The sequence below is a fragment of the Oncorhynchus gorbuscha genome, linkage group LG10, assembly GCF_021184085.1.
Source record: "Oncorhynchus gorbuscha isolate QuinsamMale2020 ecotype Even-year linkage group LG10, OgorEven_v1.0, whole genome shotgun sequence".
NCBI lineage: Eukaryota > Metazoa > Chordata > Actinopteri > Salmoniformes > Salmonidae > Oncorhynchus > Oncorhynchus gorbuscha.
Genome location: NC_060182.1, coordinates 94851803 through 94877662, shown reverse-complemented (window position 1 = coordinate 94877662; position 25860 = coordinate 94851803). Strand labels below are relative to the sequence as shown.

The window sequence follows — 25860 nt, the reverse complement described above, 5'->3', positions numbered from 1 at the left end:
TTAGCGCTCTGGGAGGAGGACACAATGGAGTTGTCAACCGTGATGGCGAGATCATGGAACGGGCAGTCCTTCCCCAGGAGGAAGAGCAGCTCCGTCTTGCCGAGGTTCAGCTTGAGGTGGTGATCCGTCATCCACACTGATATGTCTGCCAGACATGCAGAGATGCGATTCGCCACCTGGTCATCAGAAGGGGGAAAGGAGAAGATTAATTGTGTGTCGTCTGCATAGCAATGATAGGAGAGACCATGTGAGGTTATGACAGAGCCAAGTGACTTGGTGTATAGCGAGAATAGGAGAGGGCCTAGAACAGAGCCCTGGGGGACACCAGTGGTGAGAGCGCGTGGTGAGGAGACCATAATTATTATTATGGTTATTAAAAGGCTGAGGGATATTAGGCAACCATAAAAGCCAGTGTTTTTGTTGTGTGTTCTACTGAATTATGTTTGTATTTGAAGGATTTGAGAATTATTTTATTGAAAACCTTTAGAGAGAGCCCATGCCATGGGGGAAAAAATGTATTTATTCTGAGAATTCAATTTGATTTGTTGGTATGTGCTATTAATAGTTTCAGATTTGATGGTGAGGTACGTGCAAAAAACAAGACAATTACTGTAATCATAAATATAATTATAACTCTTTTATTAGACACATAACGTAACAGTAAATTGGGGGTTTCTCAAAGATACTCTTGTGTATGGAATGCCCCTGCTTACATTTACAAACAAAATACAATTAGCTTTGCTATTATATAATTAAAACATACTTATAGCATTTTCTTTTATAAAGTAAGCTACTCTTTTTTTTAAATATATTTTCCGATAAAGTGTCATGACAATGAGCTTGTAATTAGCAAATACACTGAACAAAAAATATAAACGCAACATGCAACATTTTCAAAATTTTTACTGAGTTACAGTTCATATGAGGAAATCAGTCAATTTAAATAAATTCATTAGGTCCCTAATCTATGGATTTCATATGACTGGGAATACAGATATGCATCTTGTTGGTCACAGATACCTTTAAAAAAATAGATAAAATGCAATTGTGTTCGTTGTCCATAGCTTATGCCTGCCCCATACCATAACCTGCCCCATACCATAACCTGCCCCATACCATAACCTGCCCCATACCATAACCCCACCACCACCATTGGGCACTCTGTTCACAACGTTCAGCAAAACGACGCCATAAATGTTATCTGTGGTTGTAAGGCTGGTTGGACGCACTGCCAAATTCTCTAAAACGACATTGGAGGCGGCATATGGTAGAGAAATTAACATTCAATTCTCTGGCAACAGCTCTGGTGGACATTCCTGCAGTCAGCATGACAATCGCACGCTCCCTCCCTCATCCGTGGCATTGTGTTGTGTGACAAAACTGCACATTTTAGAGTGACCTTTTGGTGGATGGACTATCTTGGCACAGGAAAAATGCTCACTAAACAGGGCTGTAAACAAATTTGTGCACTAAAATTGAGAGAAATAAGCTTTTTGTGCACCTTTAAAATTATGGGGATCTTTTATTTCAGCTTATGAAACATATTGTGTTTATATTTTTATTCAGTGTTTGTGCCCTTATAACCTAAATAGAGTATTTATAGATCTATTATATATATATTATTATTATAGTTATCAACACATCTTGCCAAATCTCAATAATCTATAAAGACAAAACACAAGTGTTGTTTTGGCTCAATGTCTAAGGCCGGGATTCAATCCGATCACCGATTTGGACAATGCGTCATTTTAAAGGTAATTTTCCGATTAAGGTGACATATGCCACGTTTATGGTGAATGTGATCTCCGTGAACGCACGTGCATAAGCGGACAAAGCGCGATTGGATTGAATCCTGAGCTAAAAGTGGGAGGTTTGTCAAACAGTGACTCCGTGGTGAACACAAACACATGTTGTCAGTAGGAGGGAGGGAAGACAGACGTCACAGGCCACGTGTTTCATCCTGTGAAATCTGTTACTTTGACTCCATCAGATGTGTTGTTGCCCTAATCTACACGTTGGACCTGGCAGTGTAGTGCATTGCCAACTATATATAACGTTCAGCAACATTGTAATGTCTGCACATAAACTTTAAAGATGGTCGCCAAAAAAGGCTGACCGCTGCACCATTTCAGTTGTATGTACAGTACCTGTCAAAAGTTTGGACACACCTACTCATTCAAGGGTTTTTCTTTTAAAAAATTACTATTTTCTACATTGTAGAATAATAGTGGAGACATCAAAAACTATGAAATAACACATATGGAGTCATGTAGTAACCAAAGAAAGTGTTAAACAAATCTAAATACATTTTATTTTTTGAGATTCTTCAAAAGTAGCCACCCTTTGCCTTGATGACAGCTTTGCACACTCTTGCTTGGGCCAAGAAACATGAGCAATGGACATTAGACCGGTGGAAATCTGTCCTTTCAGCTGATGAGTCCTTTTTTTGGGGGGGGTCTCTTCCCTGTGCCTTTGTGAGATGCAGAGTAGGTGAACGAATGATCTCCGTATGTGTAGTTCCCACCGTGAAGCATGGAAGAGGAGGTGTGATGTTGTGGGGGTGCTTTGCTGGTGACACTGTCTGTGATTTATTTTGAATTCAAGGCACACTTAACCATCTCATCTGTTTTGCACTTAGTGGGACTATCATTTGTTTTTCAACAGGACAATGACTCAAACACACCTTCGGTCTGTGTAAAGGCTATTTTACCAAGAAGGAGAATGATGGAGTGCTGCATTAGATGACCTGGCCTCCGCAATCACCAGACCTCAACCCAAATAAGATGATTTGGGATGAGTTGGACAGCAGAGTGAAGGAAAAGCAGCCAACAAGTGCTCAGCATATGTCGGAACTACTTCAAGACTGTTGGAACAGCATTCCAGGTGAAGCTGGTTAAGAGAATGCCAAGAATGTACGAATCTGTCATCAAGGCAAAGGGTGGCTTCTTTAAAGAATCTAAAATATATTTTGATTTGTTTAACACTTTTTTTGGTTACTACATGATTCCATATGTGTTATTTCATAGTGTTGAGGTCTTCACCGTTATTCTACAAATGGAGAAAATAGAAAACATAAAGAAAAACTTTTTAATGAGTAGGTGTGTCCAAACTTTTGACTGGTACTGCATATCTGTATAAAGAAGTTGACATATACTCATAAGTACTAAAGTACACGTTGGTATGAATCACATAATTGGCGAAGACGAAGAAGGATAAAGTGGCTGTGCAAAAGGTAAAGCATATCTATATAGAAATCCTTTAAAACACAGAGACCCTGTATCGTGGTCTGAGTGGAGCATGAAGAAAAGTACAAATTGACAGTTGAGTGAAAAGTTAGGTGGGTGGCATCCTAAATGGCACCCTATTCCCTATGCAGTGCACTCCTTTTGACCAGGGCACATAGGGACCTAGTGTACTGCATAGGGAATAGGGTGCCATTTCGGGGCAAAGCCTCAGTTATCAATTAAGACAGTGAGTGTTGGTTGTTTATGCGGTCTCTTTCTTCTCCTTCTGGGCAGAACGACGGATCTTCATCTCTGTCAGCTGGATGTAACGGAGAACGTTGGTGTCTGGAAAGACAAAAGACATTTTTTTTTAAAGGATGCTTTAGGAAAAATAAACATTACATCAACTGATTAAAACCCCTGGGTTGTTAGGGTGAACTTTCGCCAGTTGAGTTATAGGTTTTAAATCTATCAATCTGGTTGGGGGTTAGCCAAAATGGCAGTCTTCCATCCAATTGCTTTGCAGACATCCAGTTGGACTTGAAGTCACTGTCAAATGAATGCCATGCTCAATTCCATTTTAATGATTGATTGTCTCAACAGAATGTACCTGTCTCGACTGTACCTCCTGGAAAATAAAAACTTTTTTTTTCTTGTTTCCAAAGAAACAAATCCATTTTTTTTTTGAAAATGGTGTATCAAATGGAATAATATGTGAAATGAGCATAGGGTTAGCAGACTAGCCAGCCTAACCCTCACCTGCTGGCTGCTGTTTGTGGGACTCCTTGAGGTAGTGAAGGGCCTTGTGGAAGTCTCCTAGGTGATAGTAGGCCACTCCAGAGCGGTACAAAGCCTTGAAGTGGTCCCCTTCCTTACGCAGCACCTTCAGACAATACTCCTTCACACGCTCATAGTTGACCAGCTCCATCTGCAACAGGCACGCTGGGAGGAGAGAGAGGCACAGTGCCGTGTAATTCATGGATGCCAAAGGAAGTCAGCCCGCCCAAAAACATTTTTTTTTTGGACCAATCATGTTTTTTCTTTAAACATACAGAATTATGCAGTTTATCTGTCTGTGTTTCATAAATGTCCATTAATTCGCAAAAAGCTAAATGTATATCACTGGAGAAAGCATCTGGACAAAACTGGGTCCCTGCTTTATCAGTATGTGTAGTTCATCTATCTGATGCTGTCTGGTTAGAAAGAGTATGACACTGTTGTCGCCCATAGCACTGAATGCAAGGGAAGCCAGCGAGCTTATTGGCCTCTCTCGATCATTTAAAAAAAATAAAAAATAGCCAATCAGCGTTGAGCTAAACCGTGTGAGCTCAGCTGTGAATGGTCCTGAAACACCAAAAAAAATGGATCAAGGGAAGCCAGTTTGGATTTGGCTTCACACCAATGACATCAGATCAAAAGCAAAACACAATTTACAGAAGACATTTTAATTTCTCTCCGGTGGATAGCGAGCTAGCTAAAATTGGCCCTTTCCTAAATCAGTCATAGATGGCGATAGGGGACTTGTGGTTTTACTTAATTTTTTGTACTGGCCAATGATTATAACAGTGATTCTGATCCAACCATAAATGAATACGTTGTGTCCCTGGCCTGAGAGGATGGAAGTTCAACATGCTAACTAGCTAGCCTGGTGCATTGTTTCCCATGAAAGGAAATTACTCACTGGTAACCCCCAAAGCCAATTCTTCCTTTGGCTGCCTCTCCTTCCAGTTCTCTGCTGTCAATGACTGGAACGAACTGCAAAAATCTCTGAAGCTGGAGACTCTTACCTCCCCCACTAGCTTCAAGCACCAGCTGTCAGAGCAGCTCACAGATCACTGCACCTGTACATAGCTCATCTGTATACAGCCCATCCAATCTTCCACATCCCCATACTATATTTATTTATTTATTTATCTTGCTCCTTTGCACCCCAGTATCTCAACTTGCACAGTCATCTTCTGTACATCCTACCATTCCCGTGTTGAATTGCTGTATTGTAATTACTTTGCCACCATGCCCTATTTATTGCCTTACCTCTCCTATCCTACCTCATTTGCACATGCTGTATATAGATATTTCTACTGTATTATTGACTGTATGTTTTGTTTATTCCATGTGTAACTCTGTGTCGTTGTTTGTGTCGAACTGCTTTGCTTTATCGTGGCCAGGTCGCAGTTGCAAATGAGAACTTGTTCTCAACTAGCCTACCCGGTTAAATAAAGGTGTTCTCAACTAGCCTACCTGGTTAAATAAAGGTGTTCTCAACTAGCCTACCTGGTTAAATAAAGGTGTTCTCAACTAGCCTACCTGGTTAAATAAAGGTGTTCTCAACTAGTCTACCTGGTTAAATAAAGGTGTTCTCAACTAGCCTACCTGGTTAAATAAAGGTGTTCTCAACTAGCCTACCTGGTTAAATAAAGGTGTTCTCAACTGGCCTACCTGGTTAAATAAAGGTGTTCTCAACTAGCCTACCTGGTTAAATAAAGGTGTTCTCAACTAGCCTACCTGGTTAAATAAAGGTGTTCTCAACTGGCCTACCTGGTTAAATAAAGGTGTTCTCAACTAGCCTACCTGGTTAAATAAAGGTGTTCTCAACTAGCCTACCTGGTTAATTAAATAAAGGTGTTCTCAACTAGCCTACCTGGTTAAATAAAGGTGTTCTCAACTGGCCTACCTGGTTAAATAAAGGTGTTCTCAACTAGCCTACCGGGTTAAATAAAGGTGTTCTCAACTAGCCTACCTGGTTAAATAAAGGTGTTCTCAACTAGCCTACCTGGTTAAATAAAGGTGTTCTCAACTAGCCTACCTGGTTAAATAAAGGTGTTCTCAACTAGCCTACCTGGTTAAATAAAGGTGTTCTCAACTGGCCTACCTGGTTAAATAAAGGTGTTCTCAACTAGCCTACCTGGTTAAATAAAGGTGTTCTCAACTGGCCTACCTGGTTAAATAAAGGTGTTCTCAACTGGCCTACCTGGTTAAATAAAGGTGTTCTCAACTAGCCTATCTGGTTAAATAAAGGTGTTCTCAACTGGCCTACCTGGTTAAATAAAGGTGTTCTCAACTAGCCTACCTGGTTAAATAAAGGTGTTCTCAACTAGCCTACCTGGTTAAATAAAGGTGTTCTCAACTAGCCTACCTGGTTAAATAAAGGTGTTCTCAACTGGCCTACCTGGTTAAATAAAGGTGTTCTCAACTAGCCTATCTGGTTAAATAAAGGTGTTCTCAACTGGCCTACCTGGTTAAATAAAGGTGTTCTCAACTAGCCTACCTGGTTAAATAAAGGTGTTCTCAACTAGCCTACCTGGTTAAATAAAGGTGTTCTCAACTAGCCTACCTGGTTAAATAAAGGTGTTCTCAACTAGCCTACCGGGTTAAATAAAGGTGTTCTCAACTAGCCTACCTGGTTAAATAAAGGTGTTCTCAACTAGCCTACCTGGTTAAATAAAGGTGTTCTCAACTGGCCTACCTGGTTAAATAAAGGTGTTCTCAACTGGCCTACCTGGTTAAATAAAAGGTGTTCTCAACTGGCCTACCTGGTTAAATAAAGGTGTTCTCAACTGGCCTACCTGGTTAAATAAAAGGTGTTCTCAACTGGCCTACCTGGTTAAATAAAGGTGAAATAAATACATCACAACTAAAAGGGTGTACTGGTGACAGAGTCATAGACCGTTTAGGAAACATTTAAGAGGAGGCTGGCATTGGTGTTTCTCTACGAGTAGGGTGAGTCAACATGTGTTTTCTACTTGCATCAACACACACACACACACACACACACACACACACACACACACACACACACACACACACACACACACACACACACACACACACACACACACACACACACACACACACACACACACACACACACACACACACAGAAATGAGTAACATGGACAGCCACATCATATTTAGTTTATGTTGATTGGACTAAATAGTTTTTTTGGTATCTTTTAGTTGTCACTGTATTAGACGAAGCAGAGGTGATTTGATGATGTTGAAATGGTGCTGGAATAGTTGAGGCAGTTCCTGTTTTATTTTTGACTTCCTGTAACTTTCCATGGTTCTAAATCAATAGTTGTTTAGTGGTTCATGCTGTAGATGATGTAACGAACTGTCTGTTACTGCACGTGCAATATAATATGCTTTGTGGACTTCACTGTAACTCTCCATGGTTCTAAATCAATAGTTGGTTTCGTGATTTCCGAAAGCATTAAGGTCATGCAAGATGTTTGGTGGGCTTTATGGTAGAGGGGCCAGACGGAAGCCACTTCTCAGTAAAAAGGTACATGACAGCCTGCCTGGAGTTTTTCCAAAAGGCACCTGAAGACTCTCAGGCCATGAGAAACAAGATTCTCTGGTCTGATGATACCAAGATTGAACTCTTTGGCCTGAATGCCAAGCTTCACGTCTGGAGGAAACCTGTCACCATCCCTACGGTGAAGCATGGTGGTGGCAGCATCATGCTGTGAGGATGTTTTTCAGAGGAAGGGACAGGGAGACTAGTCAGGATCGAGGAAAATATTAACGGAGCAAAGTGCAGAGAGATCCTTGATAAAAACCTGCTTCAGAGTGCTCCGTTTTTATTTTATTTTTTTATAAATTAGCAAAAAAAATCTAAAAACCTGTTTTCGCAATATCATTATGGGGTTTTGTGTGTAGATTGATGATGGGAAAAACAATGTAATCAATTTTAGAATAAGGCTGTAAAGGTAACAAAATGTGGAAGAAGTCAAAGGGTCTGAACACTTTGTTTATCACAGTGACAAGGCATCAGAACTAACAGGTTATAGAGCAGACAACGCAATTATCACAACACACAGGTTGTAATATGGCATTGTTTTCCCGGGCTTGACTTCCCGGGTGATTTTCACCCACCCACCACTACAGAATTATTAAAACAATTCATTTGAATTTGGCGAAACAGAAATTAGATGTGAACGGCTACTGACAGTATAAAAGTAAATATCAATCTGTCAATCTTAATGCCTAAATTTGACAGCCGGTTTAGTACAATTCTAAGCACAGGCATTTGGAAATGCTGGCGAATATCAGGTGCATATTCAGAGATTATTTTCTCAGCCACGTTTAAACGTTAGAATAAGCCTACAATTAATCATGGCGGGATGGACAATGGACATAATGATGGTGGTTATCATGATGATGATGATGATGATGATGATGATGATGATGATGATGATGATGATGATGATGATGATGATGATGATGATGATGATGATCGTGATGTAGGGCAATAATAAACCATTAGATCTGAGGTCTGTAATGTGTGGGGCGATATCGAACCCCGTGTCCTTATATAAGACAATAGAACAATTACGTAACGATGATCACATACCTGCCAGACTGTTGTAACACTCCAGCTCGGCGTTCTCCATGGCACCTTTCTGCTCGTCCGTCAGGCTGTCTGATTTGGTCATAGTAGGCAGCACAGAGGAAGGAGACTTAGAGCTGGCTTCAGGGTCTCCCAGCACCCGGCACAACCCCTTCATCTCTAATAAAGCACGGTGGTACTTGCCAATCGCCTCCCGGTACTTCTTATCCTTGTAACACTGTGTGCCTTGCGTCTTGAAGTCAATGGCGCGCTTCACAACGTCCGCGGGTTCGGACCGTTCAGAATTAGGCGGTTTGACAGCGGAGCTGGCGTGCTGGTGCTGCCGACCGCCGTGTTGCTGGTATCGGGCATCCCTGGGTCGGTTACCGGGAGGCTGAGCACACTGTTGCAGCTTCGGGGTACCACTGATGTTGAGGCCGCCCGTTACCGTGACACCATCCACTCTAGAGATGCCATCATACCCAGTCTGGTTTACACTCATCTTCTCGATAATAAATTAGACTACTTATTCGACGCGCTTTACACTCAAATGATAGCCAAGTCGACACGACGTCTGTCTGGTTATTCTAGGGGAAATATCTAGATTCAGTCCTGCATCGTGCCCGGTTGTCTTCACTGTTTTCGTGCATTCCCCTGTTTTCTACTTGTGGCGCAAAGTGGTCTGGCGCTAGGCAACACTGGTGCCAGCCTGTGACACCTCGCTCGCACGTTACAGCCTGTATCTTCTGGTGACGGTGGAATCGGCCGTGCGTGCATCCGACTCTCCTTTTCCTTATATAATCATGATTCTAGAATGTCTGCCATGGATTTCTTTCGTCAAAAGCCTGATGCGTGGCGCATCTCGCTTCTTCTGTAGCCTGTAGCCTACCTCAAAAAGAAGAACCGCAGCAACTAGATAACGAATGCCGATAACAAGCTATGCCTAGCGTTTGTGTGTTCAGCAACCTGTTCCCTATAAAAATACATTTAAAAAAGTCAGATATATTGCGCTCATATGTGCGCAGAGGCAGTGTAGATTTGTGGTGCGCGCTCCGTGGTCCCATGGGTACCATGATGTCATCCCGAACAGTCACTTAGGGCAGCCCCCCCCCCTCCCTCCCCGGATTTAGAAGGCAGTTGTTAACAGTGTTACTATCATTGCAGGCTGATGGTCAATCTAATATAATAATAATATATGCCATTTAGCAGACGCTTTTATCCAAAGCGACGTACAGTCATGTGTGCATACATTCTACGTATGGGTGGTCCCGGGAATCGAACCCACTACCCTGGCGTTACAAGCGCCATGCTCTACCAGCTGAGCTACAGAAGGACCAATCTACTGCGATAGAGGCAGATATCTATCCAGGACATGGTCATACGGGTTTCTTTTGTATTATTATTTAGTCTAGGCTACTATTCAGATTCAGCACCACACCCATGTGGACATTGCAGTGCAAAAATAAATATCCCTACATAGACACTGACCACTGAAGTGCAGCTGTTAGGGTGCGTCTGGAAGTTCTGCCACTTGGGCGGAATGAATCCCAGATGAGATGTAAATGTCAGTCAGTCACTGACCCCTTGAGGTCCGCATTCTGCCTTGTAATTAAAGGCTATAGGCCATATGGTGTTCAGACATACCCTTTCATTCCAGGGCTTTTCAACAATATCCCATTAACTGCACGACTCGGATAAGCCTATAACAGTGACGGTCGGTGCCGTTTCAGATGGGGACGATACATATACATATATATATATATATATATATTTATGAGCATGGCTTTATTTCTACTTCATTATATTGGATGACTGTCATTCATATTCCATTCACCAGGTTCAATGTGACATCGACAGGTTTAGGCTACTACATTATAGTCAAATTGTCTCTATACCCATCATTAGGTTGCTTCAACCTAGCCTATGAATGAAAGTTTACAACGTAGGTGCACACAGATCGAGAGAAATTTGAGTAATCAAGATGACAGACATTGACACACATTCAATACCAACCTTGCACAACCTTGCCTGCATCTAGCTGATCTAGGATGTAATCATTAGTCCCACAAAAAGAGTCTCTATTGGACAAATTCAGGTATGTTTATCCTTATTTTGTTCTGTTTGCTTCCGTTTAAGAAACATTTTTCAACAGAATCGGTTGAATGAATACACCCATGATCACGCGTTAACACAGTTCACTTTCATAGCAGCCACGTTGTATTCCTTCTGGCATCTATGCACTCTCCTCTTCTCACCTTTTCTCTTCGCTTGTGGACTTCTGTGCACAACACATCAGCTGCCTGTGGCCAGGCAAAAAAAACCTTTCCAAGCCAAACCTTCAGATCATAACACGTAACCACAAACTATATCGTTGTCACCATATTAGCTAATGTCATAGTCAACATAGCTACTATGTGGCAATACATATATAAAACCAAAAGCTTACCTTGACTTGGAAGAGTTCCCGTGTTGGATAGCCATAGTTAGCTAGGTAACATAGCATCCATCTCTGTTTGAGCCAGGTGTTTGATTACAAATATAGCTCTCTCTCTCTCTCTCTCTCTCTCTCTCTCTCTCTCTCTCTCTCTCTCTCTCTCTCTTCCCCTTAATTTTTGAAGAAATGTATTTGTTCAAAACTGTTCAACTATTCTCTTTCTCTCTCTTTGAGTCAACTTCTCACCACATTTTATGCACTGCAGTGCTAGCTAGCTGTAGCTTAAGCTTTCAATACTAAATTAATTCTCTGATCCTTTGATACTATCACACTACTTTACAGTAAATAATGCAAGCAAACTTCAATGATTAACTTCTCTGAACAAGGGAGAAAAACATCACCAGATTCACAGAGAATATCTTACATAGTATGAAGAAGCAATACTCCAAACCACAGAGAATACCTTTATTTCACCTATTTAAACAGGGAATCACATTGAGATTAACCATCTATTTTACAAGAGAGCCCTTTTTTATATTTATTTAACTAAGCAAGTCAGTTAAGAACAAATTCTTATTTTCAATGACAGCCTAGGAACAGTGGGTTAACTGCCTGTTCAGGGGCAGAACGACAGATTTGTACCTCGTCAGCTCGGGGGTTTGAACTTGCAACCTTCCGGTTACTAGTCCAACTTCTCTAACCACGAGGCTACCCTGCCGCCTCTACACTCTAACCACTAGGCTACCCTGCCGCCCCTGTACACATTACAATAAAAACAGGATATTAAAACATACACGTGTGTATAAAACAATATAATTCCGCACAATAAACAAAAATAAACATTTAATAAAACCAATCACATTCAACTACATAGAGCTCCTCAGTCAATAATGTAAACTGCCTGAGTGGCACCAGCACATCTAACTGCAGTGAACTCTGCATATTGTTAAACAAATTAGGGGCAAAAAAAACTAAATGCTGATTTTCCCAAATCTGTGGAGACTGAAGGGATCTCTAATGTTATCCATTTCTGTGAACGGGTTTGGTAGCTTAGGATTCTTATCATTATTAATTATGTTATATATGAAGGGAGTTTCTGTCAGATTGCTTTGTAAATAAATCAAAGAGAATGCAGCTATCTTCTTACAGACAGAGAGGTCAATCCCACATTTCATACAGACTACAATGAGTCCTAAAATTGTCCCCTGTGATAAAACGTATTGCTGAATGGTAGACTGCAGCCAAGGGTTTTGAAACAGAGGTTGGCCGCGTGTATGGCAACAATATCACTGTAACGGTCTGGGTGTCATGGGTGTGAAGTCAGGCGCAGGAAACAGAGAGTTAAATATAGTGTGCTCTTTTAATGCACACACGGTGAACACCGGCCACCCCACAAAACACTGGGTGCTCAAAACAAATGCCCCAAACGCGGGGACGAAAACAGTCCACGAACATAAACAAACACGTTCGTCTCCAACACACATAAATGTTACAATAATTAATCCCGCACAAAGAAACAGGCCTTAGTATTAAAAGCCCAACTAATTACTAATGACTAATAAAGCCCAACTAATTACTAATGACTAATAAAGCCCAACTAATTACCACAAACTCATAACATGTGTAACCAATAAACACACAAGGAGGGGGAGGAAAGAATCAGTGGCAGCTAGCGACAACTACCGCCGAGCTCCACCCGAACGGGAAGGGAGCCACCTTCGGTCGAGGGTCGTGACAATCACCAAAATCCAATACAGGGTTGTTTGAACAATCATTCTCCCGTTTTTAATACTAAGGCATGATTTATTTTTATATAAAAAAAACTATCTTGGATCTTAACTTCTTAGTCAGATTTTCTTTTTAACGCGTTAGCGTTACGAAGGACAACTTGTCATCAATCCAGACACCCAGGTACTTATGTGCTCAGTCCCTTCCTGTCCTCCCTGTTCACCCCGACTGCATGGCCAGGCACGACTCAACAGTGGAGCTCCACAGGGGTGCGTGCTCAGTCCCCTACTGTACTCGCTGATCACCCACTACTGCATGGCCAGGCACGACTCCAACACCATCCTTAAGTTTGCTGATGACACCACAGTGGTAGGCCTGATCACCGACAACGACGAGACAGCCTATAGGGAGGAGGTCAGAGACCTGGCCGGGTGGTGCCAGAATAACAACCTATCCCTCATCATAACCAAGACTAAGGAGATGATTGTGGACTACAGGAAAAGGAGGACCGAGCACGTCCCCATTCTCATCTGCGGGGCTGTAGTGGAGCAGGTTGAGAGCTTCAAATTCCTTGGTGTCCACACCAACAACAAACTAGATTGGTCCAAACACACCAAGACAGTCGTGAAGAGGGCACGACAAAACCTATTCCCCCTGAGGAAACTAAAAAGATTTGGCATGGGTCCTGAGATCCTCAAAAGGTTCTACAGCTGCAACATCGAGAAGATCCTGACCGGTTGCATCACTGCCTGGTACGGCAATTGCTCGGCCTCTGACCGCAAGGCACTTCAGAGGGTAGTGCGTACGGCCCAGTACATCACTGGGGCAAAGCTACCTGCCATCCAGGACCTCTACACCAGGCGGTGTCAGAGGAAGGCCCTAAAAATTGTCAAAGACCCCAGCCACCCCAGTCATAGACTGTTCTCTCTACTATCGCATGCCAAGCGGTACCGGAGTGCCAAGTCTAGGACAAAAAGGCTTCTCAACTGTTTTTACCCACAAGCCATAAGACTCCTGATGTCACGCCCTGACCTTAGAGAGCCGTTTTATTTCTCTATTTGGTTAGGTCAGGGTGTGATGTTGGGTGGGCATTCTGTTTGGTTTTCTATGTTTCTTTATTTCTATGTTTTGGCCGGGTATGGTTCTCAATCAGGGACAGCTGTCTATCGTTGTCTCTGATTGGGAATCATACTTAGGCAGCCCTTTTTCCCTCCTTTCAGTGTGGGTAGTTATCTTTGTTAGTGGCTCTATAGCCCTGTAAGCGGCATGGTTGTTTTTAGTTTGGTTGGTGACATTTACTAAAATAAAAGGAAAATGTACGTTGACCACGCTGCACCTTGGTCTCCTTTCGACAACGACCGTGACACCTGAACAGGTAACCAAATGGTTACCCAGACTATTTGCATTGTGTGCCCCCCCAACCACTCTTTTACGCTGCTGCTACTCTGTTTATCTTATATGCATAGACACTTTAACTATACATTTATGTACATACTACCTAAATTGGCCCGACCAACCAGTGCTCCCACACATTGGCTAACCGGGCTATCTGCATTGTGTCCCACCACCCGCCAATCCCTCTTTTTACGCTTCTGCTACTCTCTGTTCATCATATATGCATAGTCACTTTAACAATACCTACATGTACATACTACCTCAATAAGCCTGACTAACAGGTGTCTATATATAGCCTTGCTACTCTTTTTTCAAATGTCTTTTTTACTGTTTTATTTCTTTACTTACCTACAAACACACATACTTTTTTTCTCCGCACCATTAGTTAGAGCCTGTAAGAGCATTTCACTGTAAGGTCTACACCTGTTGTATTCAGCGCACGTGACAAATAAACTTTGATTTAATTTGATTATATTGAGTCACAAGTTCAATTTGGGCTCCAGATCCTCAGGGTCAACATTTCATGACCTAGAGAACAGCATGAGCTTGGTTTTACTTGTATTTAACAATCATTTAAGATCTGTAAGTGATTTCTGAATTTAATCAAAGTCATGCTGAAGTACACGAATGGCCTGTTGCACTGAGGTGGCACAGGAACACAACACTGTGTCATCTACATAGAGATGAATGTTACAAGTATGAACAGTGTTTCCTATGTCATTAATATACAAGGTGAAACAATAATGGACCTAAAGTAGAACCCTGAGGAACACCTTTTTGTATCTCAAGGTATTCAGATTTAACCCCATCTATTAAGATGGCCTGAGTTCTGTCGCTAAGATAATTCTGAAACCATAAACAGGCTGTATATATATATATTGTCATGTTTCCGAACCCATGCTTCGTCCATGAAACAACCCTCAGCCCCAGAGTCTATCAAGGCACTACATGTAGCACCCGAACCGGTCCAGCGTAGATGGACCGACAAAGTAGTACAGGATCTTGATGGAGAGACTTGAGTAGTTGCGCTCACCTGTAGCCCTCCGCTTACAGATGAGCTCTGGCTTTTACTGGACATGAATTAACAAAATGTCCAGCAACTCCGCAATAGAGGCACAGGCGGTTGGTGATCCTCCGTTCCCTCTCCTTAGTCGAGATGCGAATCCCCTGCATGGGCTCAGACTCTGAGCCAGAGGAGGGAGATGGTTGCGATGCGGAGCAGGGAAACACCGTTGATGCGAGCTCTCTTCCACGAGCCCGGTGACGAAGATCTACCCGTCGTTCTATGCGGATGGCGAGAGCAATCAAAGAGTCCACATCTGAAGGAACTCCCGGGAGAGAATCTCATCCTTAACCACTGCGTGGAGTCCCTCCAGAAAACGAGCGAGCAGCGCCGGCTCGTTCCACTCACTAGAGGCAGCAAGAGTGCGAAACTCAATAGAATAATCCGTTATGGACCGTTCACCTTGGCATAAGGAAGCCAGGGCCCTAGAAGCCTCCCTACCAAAAACTGAACGGTCAAAAACCCGAATCATCTCCTCTTTAAAGTTCTGGAACTTGTTAGAGCAATCAGCCCTTGCCTCCCAGATAGCTGTGCCCCATTCTCGAGCCCGGCCAGTAAGGAGTGAAATGACGTAAGCAACCCGAGCTCTCTCTAGAGTATGTGTTGGGTTGGAGAGAACACAATCTCACACTGCGTGAGAAAGGAGCGGCACTCAGTGGGCTGCCCGGAGTAGCAAGGTGGGTTATTAACCCTAGGTTCTGGAGGCTCGGCAGGCCAGGAAGTAACAGGTGGCACGAGACGTAGACTCTGGAACTGTCCAGAGAGGTCGGAAACCTGAGCGGCCAGGTTCTCCACGGCATGGCGAGCAGCAGACAATTCCTGCTCGTGTCTGCCGAGCATGGCTCCTTGGATCTCGACGGCAGTGTAACGAGCGTCTGAAGTCGCTGGGTCCATTCCTTGGTCGGTTCCTTCTGTCATGCAGGTGAAAGAGGACCCAAAAGCGACTTGGCGAAAACAGAGTCTTTAATCCAGTAAAGTGAATACAAACAAAAAACACAACTTTCACTCGAAATGACGAGGACAAACTGGAGACTCGATCTTGAACAGCAGGTGAACAGCAGGTTGCCTCGGGAAGGCACTTGAACCAGACAGACTCAGACACCTGCTCACCACGCAGCATCTGAGGAAAACACGACACGACAGGGCGATACACAAACACAGCACGGTGAATTCTAGACAAGGAACCGACAGGACAGGAACGGAACACAAAGGAAGAAATAGGGACTCTAATCAGGGAAAGGATCGGGAACAGGTGTGGGAAGACTAAATGATTGATTAGGGGAATAGGAACAGCTGGGAGCAGGAACGAACGATAGAGAGAAGAGAGAGCGAGAGAGTGAGACTAGCTAGCTGCAATCCGAGTGTCTACTCCTGGCTAACGTCTCTGTCCCGAAGCAAGCACCAACTAGCCTGGAGCTAGCCCATGCTAGGCCCATCTCCCGGCTAGCTGAAGAGTTCCATCAGCCACTCCTGGGCTACAATAACTATTTTGCCAATTGGCCTGGACCCATTTTACAAACCTGTGCGGAGTCCCGACGGTCCTTCACAACTGGACTACTACCAACGTAATCTGCCCGAGGGGGTTATTCAACTGACCCCCTCCGTCGCAACGTCCCCTGAATGCCCATCTGCTAGCCTGCTAGCCGCGGCCCGCTAGCTGTCTAGAGCATATTGGCTGTTAGCTGAATAGGTCCATCGGGCAATTTCTTGGGCCACTATACCTATTTTTGCCAATTGGACTGGTCCCCTTTACCACACGGAACCCTACTAATCCATCATGACTGGTCTAGCGACGTAAATGCATGAGGAGGCTATAAACAGACTTCCTCCATCGCGGCGTTGTGACGGAGGCCCTTCTGCTAGCTTGCTAGCCCCGGCCCGCTAGGTGTCTGAATCGCCGTGTCTCCAACCAGCCTCACTACTCACTGGACTCCTTTGATCACTCGGCTACGCATGCCTCTCCCTAATGTCAATATGCCTTGTCCATTGCTGTTCTGGTTAGTGTTTATTGGCTTATTACACTGTAGAGCCTCTAGCCCTGCTCAATATACCTTATCGAACCCTTTAGTGCCACCTCTCACACATGCGAAGACATCACCTGATTTAAATGATGTTTCAAGAGACAATATCTCTCTCATCGTCACTCAATGCCTAGTATACCTCCACTGTATCCACATCCTACCATACCTTTGTCTGTACATTATGCTTTGAATCTACTCTACCGCAACCAGAAACGTGCTCCTTTTACTCTCTGGTCCGAACGTACTAGACGACCAGTTCTTATAGCCTTTAGCCAAACCCCCTGCTAGCTGTCTGAATCGCCGTGTCTCTAGCCAGCCTAACTACTCACTGGACTCGTATGATCACTCGGCTACGTACCCTTATCCTACTCCTCCTCTGTTCCTCTGGTGATGTAGAGGTTAATCCAGGCCCTGCAGTGCCTAGCTCCACTCCTATTCCCCAGGTGCTCTCATTTGTTGACTTCACATTCATCTTCTGCACATCTACCATTCCAGTGTTTAATTGCTATATTGTAATTACTTCGCCACCATGGCCTATTTATTGCCCTTACCTCCCTTATCTTACCTAATATATAATATAATAATATAATATAATAATAATAATATATGCCATTTAGCAGACGCTTTTATCCAAAGCGACTTACAGTCATGTGTGCATACATTCTACGTATGGGTGGTCCCGGGGATCAAACCCACTACCCTGGCGTTACAAGCGCCATGCTCTACCAACTGAGCTACAGAAGGACCTCATTGACACTCAATGTATAAATACTTTTTTTCTACTGTATTATTGACTATGTTTTGTTTATTCGATGATTCCATGTGTAACTCTGTGTTGTTGTTTGTGTCGAACTGCTTTGCTTTATCCTGGCCAGGTCACAGTTGTAAATGAGAACTTGTTCTCAACCAGCCTACATGGTTAAATAAATGTGAAATATATATATATATATCTTTTTTTATATCCCAGGCCTACTCTTGATAAGTTCTTCAGCAAAACAGAATGATCAACAGTGTTGAACGCCTTTGACAGATCAATGAACAAGGCAGCACAGATCTCTTCAGCATCCAAGGCAATGACAAGATCATGAACAACTAGCGTGGTTGCTGTGGTAGTACTATGCCCAGGCCTAAACCCTGATTGGTTTATATTAAGAATAGAATTATCAGATAAAAAGGAACAAAGTTGTACATTAACCAAAGATTCTAAAATCTTAGCTAAACAAGAGAGTCTTTAAACGGGGGCGATAGTTGACAAGATCATCTGTATTCCCACCCTTGGGGAGTGGCAGCACATATAGGGATTTCCATGCCTTTGGAGTACTTCCTGATAACAATGTTAAATAAAAAATGTGGGCCACTGAGCCAGCAATAAGGGGTGCTGCACGCTTAAGCAGACCAGGATCCAAATGATCAGCCCCTGTCTGATGTTAACAAAGTCTCCAGGACTTCTTTATCAGTGAATTTCGGAAAACTCCTGACCAGCATTTTCAGTATCATTCAATATATTTTCACCGGCGAACGACGATCCAAACGACTCTTTTCAAGAGCTGGCTTTGAAATACCTTCAAATATAAAGCCTGCAGAGATAAAATGGTGATTAAATACATTAATGATATCCATTTAGTCAGTAATAGGGCCAGAATCTGCATTAGTCTATTGGGGAGAGAAGAGGAGCCACAACCCTTCAGTGATTTAACAGCTTTCCAGAATTTAGCTGGTTTCCCTGTACATTCAGATAGTGTATTAACATAATAATCTGATTCATCTTTTTTAGCTAGTTTTACATGGAGAATGCTCAATTGCCTAAAAGACTGCCAGTCTGTGCCCGAGTCTGAATCTAGCTTTGGCCCAGGCAGCATCTCTGTTGTGTATGATTTCAGATTGCTCTGGACTGAACCAACTGCAAGACCTATTTTTAATTATCAGGTTTTTTTTATTTTTAAAGGAGCATGTTTATCTACAATACAATTTAAAACGTGGTTTGAGACGTGGTACAGAGCCAACTCTGGATCTGGTATAGATGCAATGCAATCAAATTCACCAATATAAAGGTCACCAAAAAAAAGGCCTGTTCAATGAAATGCTTACAATTACTCTTGTTGATAAAAGGAGGTTTGGACCTAGGCATCTGTATATCCCTGACACATACAATGGGACAGTGGTCACTAATATCTAAAGCAAATACCCCAGTATTTGTAAATATGAGGTCAATCAAAGTCGATTTCGTAGAGTCCTTTTTAAGTTTGGACGAGGCAGGCTTTGTAATCAGCTGGGTCAAATTTAGATGAGTACAAAAATAATTTAAACAGACATGCATCCTGCGTTCCCCATGCAAAATTAAAATCTCCAGCGATCAACACCTCTGGGGGAATAAAAATGGCAATTAAATCAACGAGTTCGTTCGGTACACAATTCTTGGCGGAGGGTGGACGATATATTTATATAACTGTTATTTTGGAGTTCGAACCCAAATTAAGACTTAAAGGAAACAATTCAAATAGTTTAAGACTGGAGGTGGCCTTTCACAGAGACACATAAAGAAGATTCCTTGTGTAAATAGCAACACCACCACCTTTGCCTTTCCTACCAGCCCTAAAAACACATTGTAAACATCCATAGAAACACCACCACCGTTACCTTTCCTACCAGTCCCAAAAACACATTGTAACCATCCATAGAAACACCACCACCGTTACCTTTCCTACCAGCCCTAAACACATTGTAACCATCCATAGAAACACCACCACCGTTACCTTTCCTACCAGCCCTAAACACATTGTGACCATCCATAGAAACACCACCACCGTTACCTTTCCTACCAGCCCTAAACACATTGTAACCATTCATAGAAACACCACCACCGTTACCTTTCCTACCAGCCCTAAACACATTGTGACCATCCATAGAAACACCACCACCGTTACCTTTCCTACCAGCCCTAAACACATTGTGACCATCCATAGAAACACCACCACCGTTACCTTTCCTACCAGCCCTAAACACACTGTAACCATCCATAGAACACCACCACCGTTACCTTTCCTAACAGCCCTAAACACATTGTAACCATCCATAGAAACGTCAGAGTCCAGGGTTTTATCAGTTAACCGGGTCTCAGATAAAATAAACATATTAGGGTCTACCTGAGAGAACCATATATTGACATTATTCATTTTAGATAATAAACTACGAATGTTAAGATGAAAAAAAGAAAAAAAGTCAAACCTTTTCTGCAATTTAAAATACTTTGAGATTTCAGAACGACAGGAGACTCAAAGATTAGATTATACCAATTAGGAAAAGTAAACAAAGTAGGAATATCAATGACATTTCTCCGGTTAGCACCATTTGACATGTCACCACTTTCAGATACAACATGTGGAACTCACATAGTGACCAAAGAGGACATGGTAAAAACGGACTTACATGTAACGCTAAAAGCTAATATTGTTCTCGCAACAATTTAAGAAGAAGAACCAAGAACCTTTCCAATGTTTGATGACGACAGCCGGGAGCCATTTTCACCCAGGTGAATTCCGTCTTCCACAAAGTGGCCAGGTCTATTCTAGAAGGAGTCAAATGATTCCAATTGTGTTATTTCGTAGTTCTGATATCTTCACTATTATTCTACAATGTAGAACATAGTACAAATATAAAAAAACCTGGAATGAGTAGGTGTGTCCAAACTTTTGACTGGTACTGTATGGTACTTTAATCTGCAAAATTGTAATTATTCGCCTACCTCCTCATGCCTTTTGCATGTGTAATTGACTTTTTTCTACTGTGTAATTGACTTGTTAATTGTTTACTCCATGTGTAACTCTGTGTTGTCTGTTCACACTGCTATGCTTTATCTTGGCCAGGTCGCAGTTGCAAATGAGAACTTGTTCTCAACTGGCCTACCTGGTTAAATAAAGGTGTTCTCAACTAGCCTACCTGGTTAAATAAAGGTGTTCTCAACTAGCCTACCTGGTTAAATAAAGGTGTTCTCAACTAGCCTACCTGGTTAAATAAAGGTGTTCTCAACTAGCCTACCTGGTTAAATAAAGGTGTTCTCAACTAGCCTACCTGGTTAAATAAAGGTGTTCTCAACTAGCCTACCTGGTTAAATAAAGGTGTTCTCAACTAGCCTACCTGGTTAAATAAAGGTGTTCTCAACTAGCCTACCTGGTTAAATAAAGGTGTTCTCAACTAGCCTACCTGGTTAAATAAAGGTGTTCTCAACTAGCCTACCTGGTTAAATAAAGGTGTTCTCAACTAGCCTACCTGGTTAAATAAAGGTGTTCTCAACTAGCCTACCTGGTTAAATAAAGGTGTTCTCAACTAGCCTACCTGGTTAAATAAAGGTGTTCTCAACTAGCCTACCTGGTTAAATAAAGGTGTTCTCAACTAGCCTACCTGGTTAAATAAAGGTGTTCTCAACTAGCCTACCTGGTTAAATAAAGGTGTTCTCAACTAGCCTACCTGGTTAAATAAAGGTGTTCTCAACTAGCCTACCTGGTTAAATAAAGGTGAAATTTTAAAAAAGGAAAAAATTAGGTTGTATTTTGGGTTTGCCTCATCTTAACCAACTAGTTTGAGTAGCAGGAGTCTTATAATGTCCTGTTCTTTATCTCTCTTTTCATCTACCCCTGCCCCCCCTGCCCCCTCCCCCAATCCCCCAATCCCCCTCAATCCCCCCCCCAATCCCCCTCTCTCCTCCCCAGGTTTGGTGCGTTGATGATAACAGTGGCAGGTCTGAAACGTCTTCGTTCCTCCTACAGTAAGCCTCACATATCAGTACATCACAGTACTCTCTTCACCGTCCTCTTCTTCACCTTTGACTACCGCAGCCTCTTGGAGACCATGCTGCTGGACCTCTTCCTCAAGTCCATCGTCTTCAGCGAGGTGACCAAGAATCTTACCCTGACATCTGAGACCTATTCATTAGGGCACACAGCACACAAAAAGTCCTCACAGGAATAGTAAGTCGTGTGTGTGTGTGTGTGTGTGTGTGTGTGTGTGTGTGTGTGTGTGTGTGTGTGTGTGTGTGTGTGTGTGTGTGTGTGTGTGTGTGTGTGTGTGTGTGTGTGTGTGTGTGTGTGTGTGTGTGTGTGTGTGTGTGTGTGTGTAAAATATAGCTCAGATGTGCACGTGCCTTTTGAATTTTATGTTTCCGTCCCTTACAATCAAAGTATGCCTGTAACACAATGCACTGCTTTATAAATTAAAACATATTTCTTTTGGGAACAAATTTGAGCATATTCAAAACTTATGATTAATCACGATTAACTACAGAAAAGCATGCGATTAATGGTGATTAATTATGTTAATCTTTTGACAATCGTAGTAACAACTTGCGTAATGATGTGCATTTTTATAGGGTGATTATAGGGTAGGCGATTAGAAAAGAATGCCTCAATATTTGCAGCCCTAGGTGATATCTCTCTAGAAGTTGATAGTCTTCGGTTAAGGTAAGATTATAATGAAGGATCAGAGAAAGCTGAAGAGCGCTGCATTTCTTTCGATCCTGTCAGTTACCTTTAGCGTCTATTGATGAAGGTATCATCTTCACGGGTGACTTTTGTTACGAGCCCCAACGCTCGGTTGCGGTATGTTTTTTATTTTTTTATGCTTGAGTCATGTCCTTTCATATCAGCGAGAAATTACTACACACCTTATTAGGGTTTGGGTTACTGTTCCCTCATATATCTCCATGTTAAAGCGCGTGTATGGGAGATAGACGGAAGACCGAGGCTTCTACCTGTCCTAATTAGCTATCTAGCATGCTCCGAAAACCTGTGCTAATTAGCTATCTAGCATGCTCCGAACACTTGTGCTAATTAGCTATCTAGCTTTCTCCGAACACCTGTGATAATTAGCAATCTAGCATGCTCTGAACACCTGTTCTAATTAGCTATCTAGCATGCTCCGAACACTTGTGCTAATTAGCTATCTAGCATGCTCCGAACACCTGTGCTAATTAGCTATCTAGCATGCTCCAAACACCTATTCTAATTAGCTATCTAGCATGCTCTGAACACCTGTTCTAATTAGCTATCTAGCATGCTCCGAACACTTGTGCTAATTAGCTATCTAGCATGCTCTGAACATCTGTTCTAATTAGCTATCTAGCATGCTCTGAACACCTGTTCTAATTAGCGATCTAGCATGCTCCGAACACTTGTGCTAATTAGCTATCTAGCATGCTCTGAACATCTGTTCTAATTAGCTATCTAGCATGCTCCGAACACCTGTTCTAATTAGCAATCTAGCATGCTCCGAACACTTGTGCTAATTAGCTATCTAGCATGCTCTGAAAACCTGTTCTAATTAGCTATCTAGCATGCTCTGAACACCTGTTCTAATTAGCTATCTAGCATGCTCTGAACACCTGTTCTAATTAGCTATCTAGCATGCTCCTTACACTTGTGCTAATTAGCTATCTAGCATGCTCTGAACACCTGTTCTAATTAACTATCTAGCATTCTCCGAACACTTGTGCTAATTAGCTATCTAGCATGCTCCGAACACCTGTGCTAATTAGCTATCTAGCATGCTCCGAACACCTGTTCTAATTAGCTATCTAGCATGCTCTGAACACCTGTTCTAATTAGCTATCTAGCATGCTCCGAACACTTGTGCTAATTAGCTATCTAGCATGCTCTGAACATCTGTTCTAATTAGCTATCTAGCATGCTCTGAACACCTGTTCTAATTAGCGATCTAGCATGCTCCGAACACTTGTGCTAATTAGCTATCTAGCATGCTCTGAACATCTGTTCTAATTAGCTATCTAGCATGCTCCGAACACCTGTTCTAATTAGCAATCTAGCATGCTCCGAACACTTGTGCTAATTAGCTATCTAGCATGCTCTGAACACCTGTTCTAATTAGCTATCTAGCATGCTCTGAACACCTGTTCTAATTAGCTATCTAGCATGCTCTGAACACCTGTTCTAATTAGCTATCTAGCATGCTCCTTACACTTGTGCTAATTAGCTATCTAGCATGCTCTGAACACCTGTTCTAATTAGCTATCTAGCATGCTCTGAACACCTGTTCTAATTAACTATCTAGCATTCTCCGAACACTTGTGCTAATTAGCTATCTAGCATGCTCCGAACACCTGTGCTAATTAGCTATCTAGCATGCTCCGAACACCTGTTCTAATTAGCTATCTAGCATGCTCCGAACACCTGTTCTAATTAACTATCTAGCATTCTCCGAACACTTGTGCTAATTAGCTATCTAGCATGCTCCGAACACCTGTGCTAATTAGCTATCTAGCATGCTCCGAACACCTGTTCTAATTAGCTATCTAGCATGCTCCGAACACCTGTGATAATTAGCAATCTAGCATGCTCCGAACACCTGTACTAATTAGCTATCTAGCATGCTCTGAACATCTGTTCTAATTAGCTATCTAGCATGCTCCGAACACCTGTTCTAATTAGCAATCTAGCATGCTCCGAACACTTGTGCTAATTAGCTATCTAGCATGCTCTGAAAACCTGTTCTAATTAGCTATCTAGCATGCTCTGAACACCTGTTCTAATTAGCTATCTAGCATGCTCTGAACACCTGTTCTAATTAGCTATCTAGCATGCTCCTTACACTTGTGCTAATTAGCTATCTAGCATGCTCTGAACACCTGTTCTAATTAACTATCTAGCATTCTCCGAACACTTGTGCTAATTAGCTATCTAGCATGCTCCGAACACCTGTGCTAATTAGCTATCTAGCATGCTCCGAACACCTGTTCTAATTAGCTATCTAGCATGCTCTGAACACCTGTTCTAATTAGCTATCTAGCATGCTCCGAACACTTGTGCTAATTAGCTATCTAGCATGCTCTGAACATCTGTTCTAATTAGCTATCTAGCATGCTCTGAACACCTGTTCTAATTAGCGATCTAGCATGCTCCGAACACTTGTGCTAATTAGCTATCTAGCATGCTCTGAACATCTGTTCTAATTAGCTATCTAGCATGCTCCGAACACCTGTTCTAATTAGCAATCTAGCATGCTCCGAACACTTGTGCTAATTAGCTATCTAGCATGCTCTGAACACCTGTTCTAATTAGCTATCTAGCATGCTCTGAACACCTGTTCTAATTAGCTATCTAGCATGCTCTGAACACCTGTTCTAATTAGCTATCTAGCATGCTCCTTACACTTGTGCTAATTAGCTATCTAGCATGCTCTGAACACCTGTTCTAATTAGCTATCTAGCATGCTCTGAACACCTGTTCTAATTAGCTATCTAGCATGCTCTGAACACCTGTTCTAATTAACTATCTAGCATTCTCCGAACACTTGTGCTAATTAGCTATGTAGCATGCTCCGAACACCTGTGCTAATTAGCTATCTAGGATGCTCCGAACACCTGTTCTAATTAGCTATCTAGCATGCTCCGAACACCTGTTCTAATTAACTATCTAGCATTCTCCGAACACTTGTGCTAATTAGCTATCTAGCATGCTCCGAACACCTGTGCTAATTAGCTATCTAGCATGCTCCGAACACCTGTTCTAATTAGCTATCTAGCATGCTCCGAACACCTGTGATAATTAGCAATCTAGCATGCTCCGAACACCTGTGCTAATTAGCTATCTAGCATGCTCCGAACACCTGTTCTAATTAGCTATCTAGCATGCTCCGAACACCTGTGATAATTAGCA

The 25860-nt window shown here is 42.4% G+C and overlaps 1 protein-coding gene across 1 annotated transcript; it reads right to left on the bottom strand.

Annotated features, from left to right (window-relative positions):
* Positions 1–2951: 2951 nt before the first annotated feature.
* LOC124046782 (tetratricopeptide repeat protein 9A) lies at positions 2952–9615 on the bottom strand. Its single transcript, XM_046367533.1, has 3 exons — positions 8581–9615; positions 3984–4166; positions 2952–3569 (listed from the first exon to the last, which is right to left on the bottom strand). Exons 1-3 carry the CDS (start codon positions 9056–9058, stop codon positions 3487–3489), a joined length of 744 nt encoding a protein of 247 aa, XP_046223489.1. The 5' UTR covers positions 9059–9615; the 3' UTR covers positions 2952–3486.
* Between the last annotated feature and the right edge of the window lie 16245 nt (positions 9616–25860).

Bases quoted from the DNA above. Each gene is read 5' to 3' on its own strand.
- LOC124046782 (XM_046367533.1), bottom strand. From the start codon at position 9,058: ATGAGTGTAAACCAGACTGGGTATGATGGCATCTCTAGAGTGGATGGT. The intron at 4,167-8,580 runs GTATGTGATCAT...CTCTCCTCCCAG, and splicing joins GTGTTACAACAGTCTGGCAG to CGTGCCTGTTGCAGATGGAG. The intron at 3,570-3,983 runs GTGAGGGTTAGG...TTGTCTTTCCAG, and splicing joins CCACAAACAGCAGCCAGCAG to ACACCAACGTTCTCCGTTAC.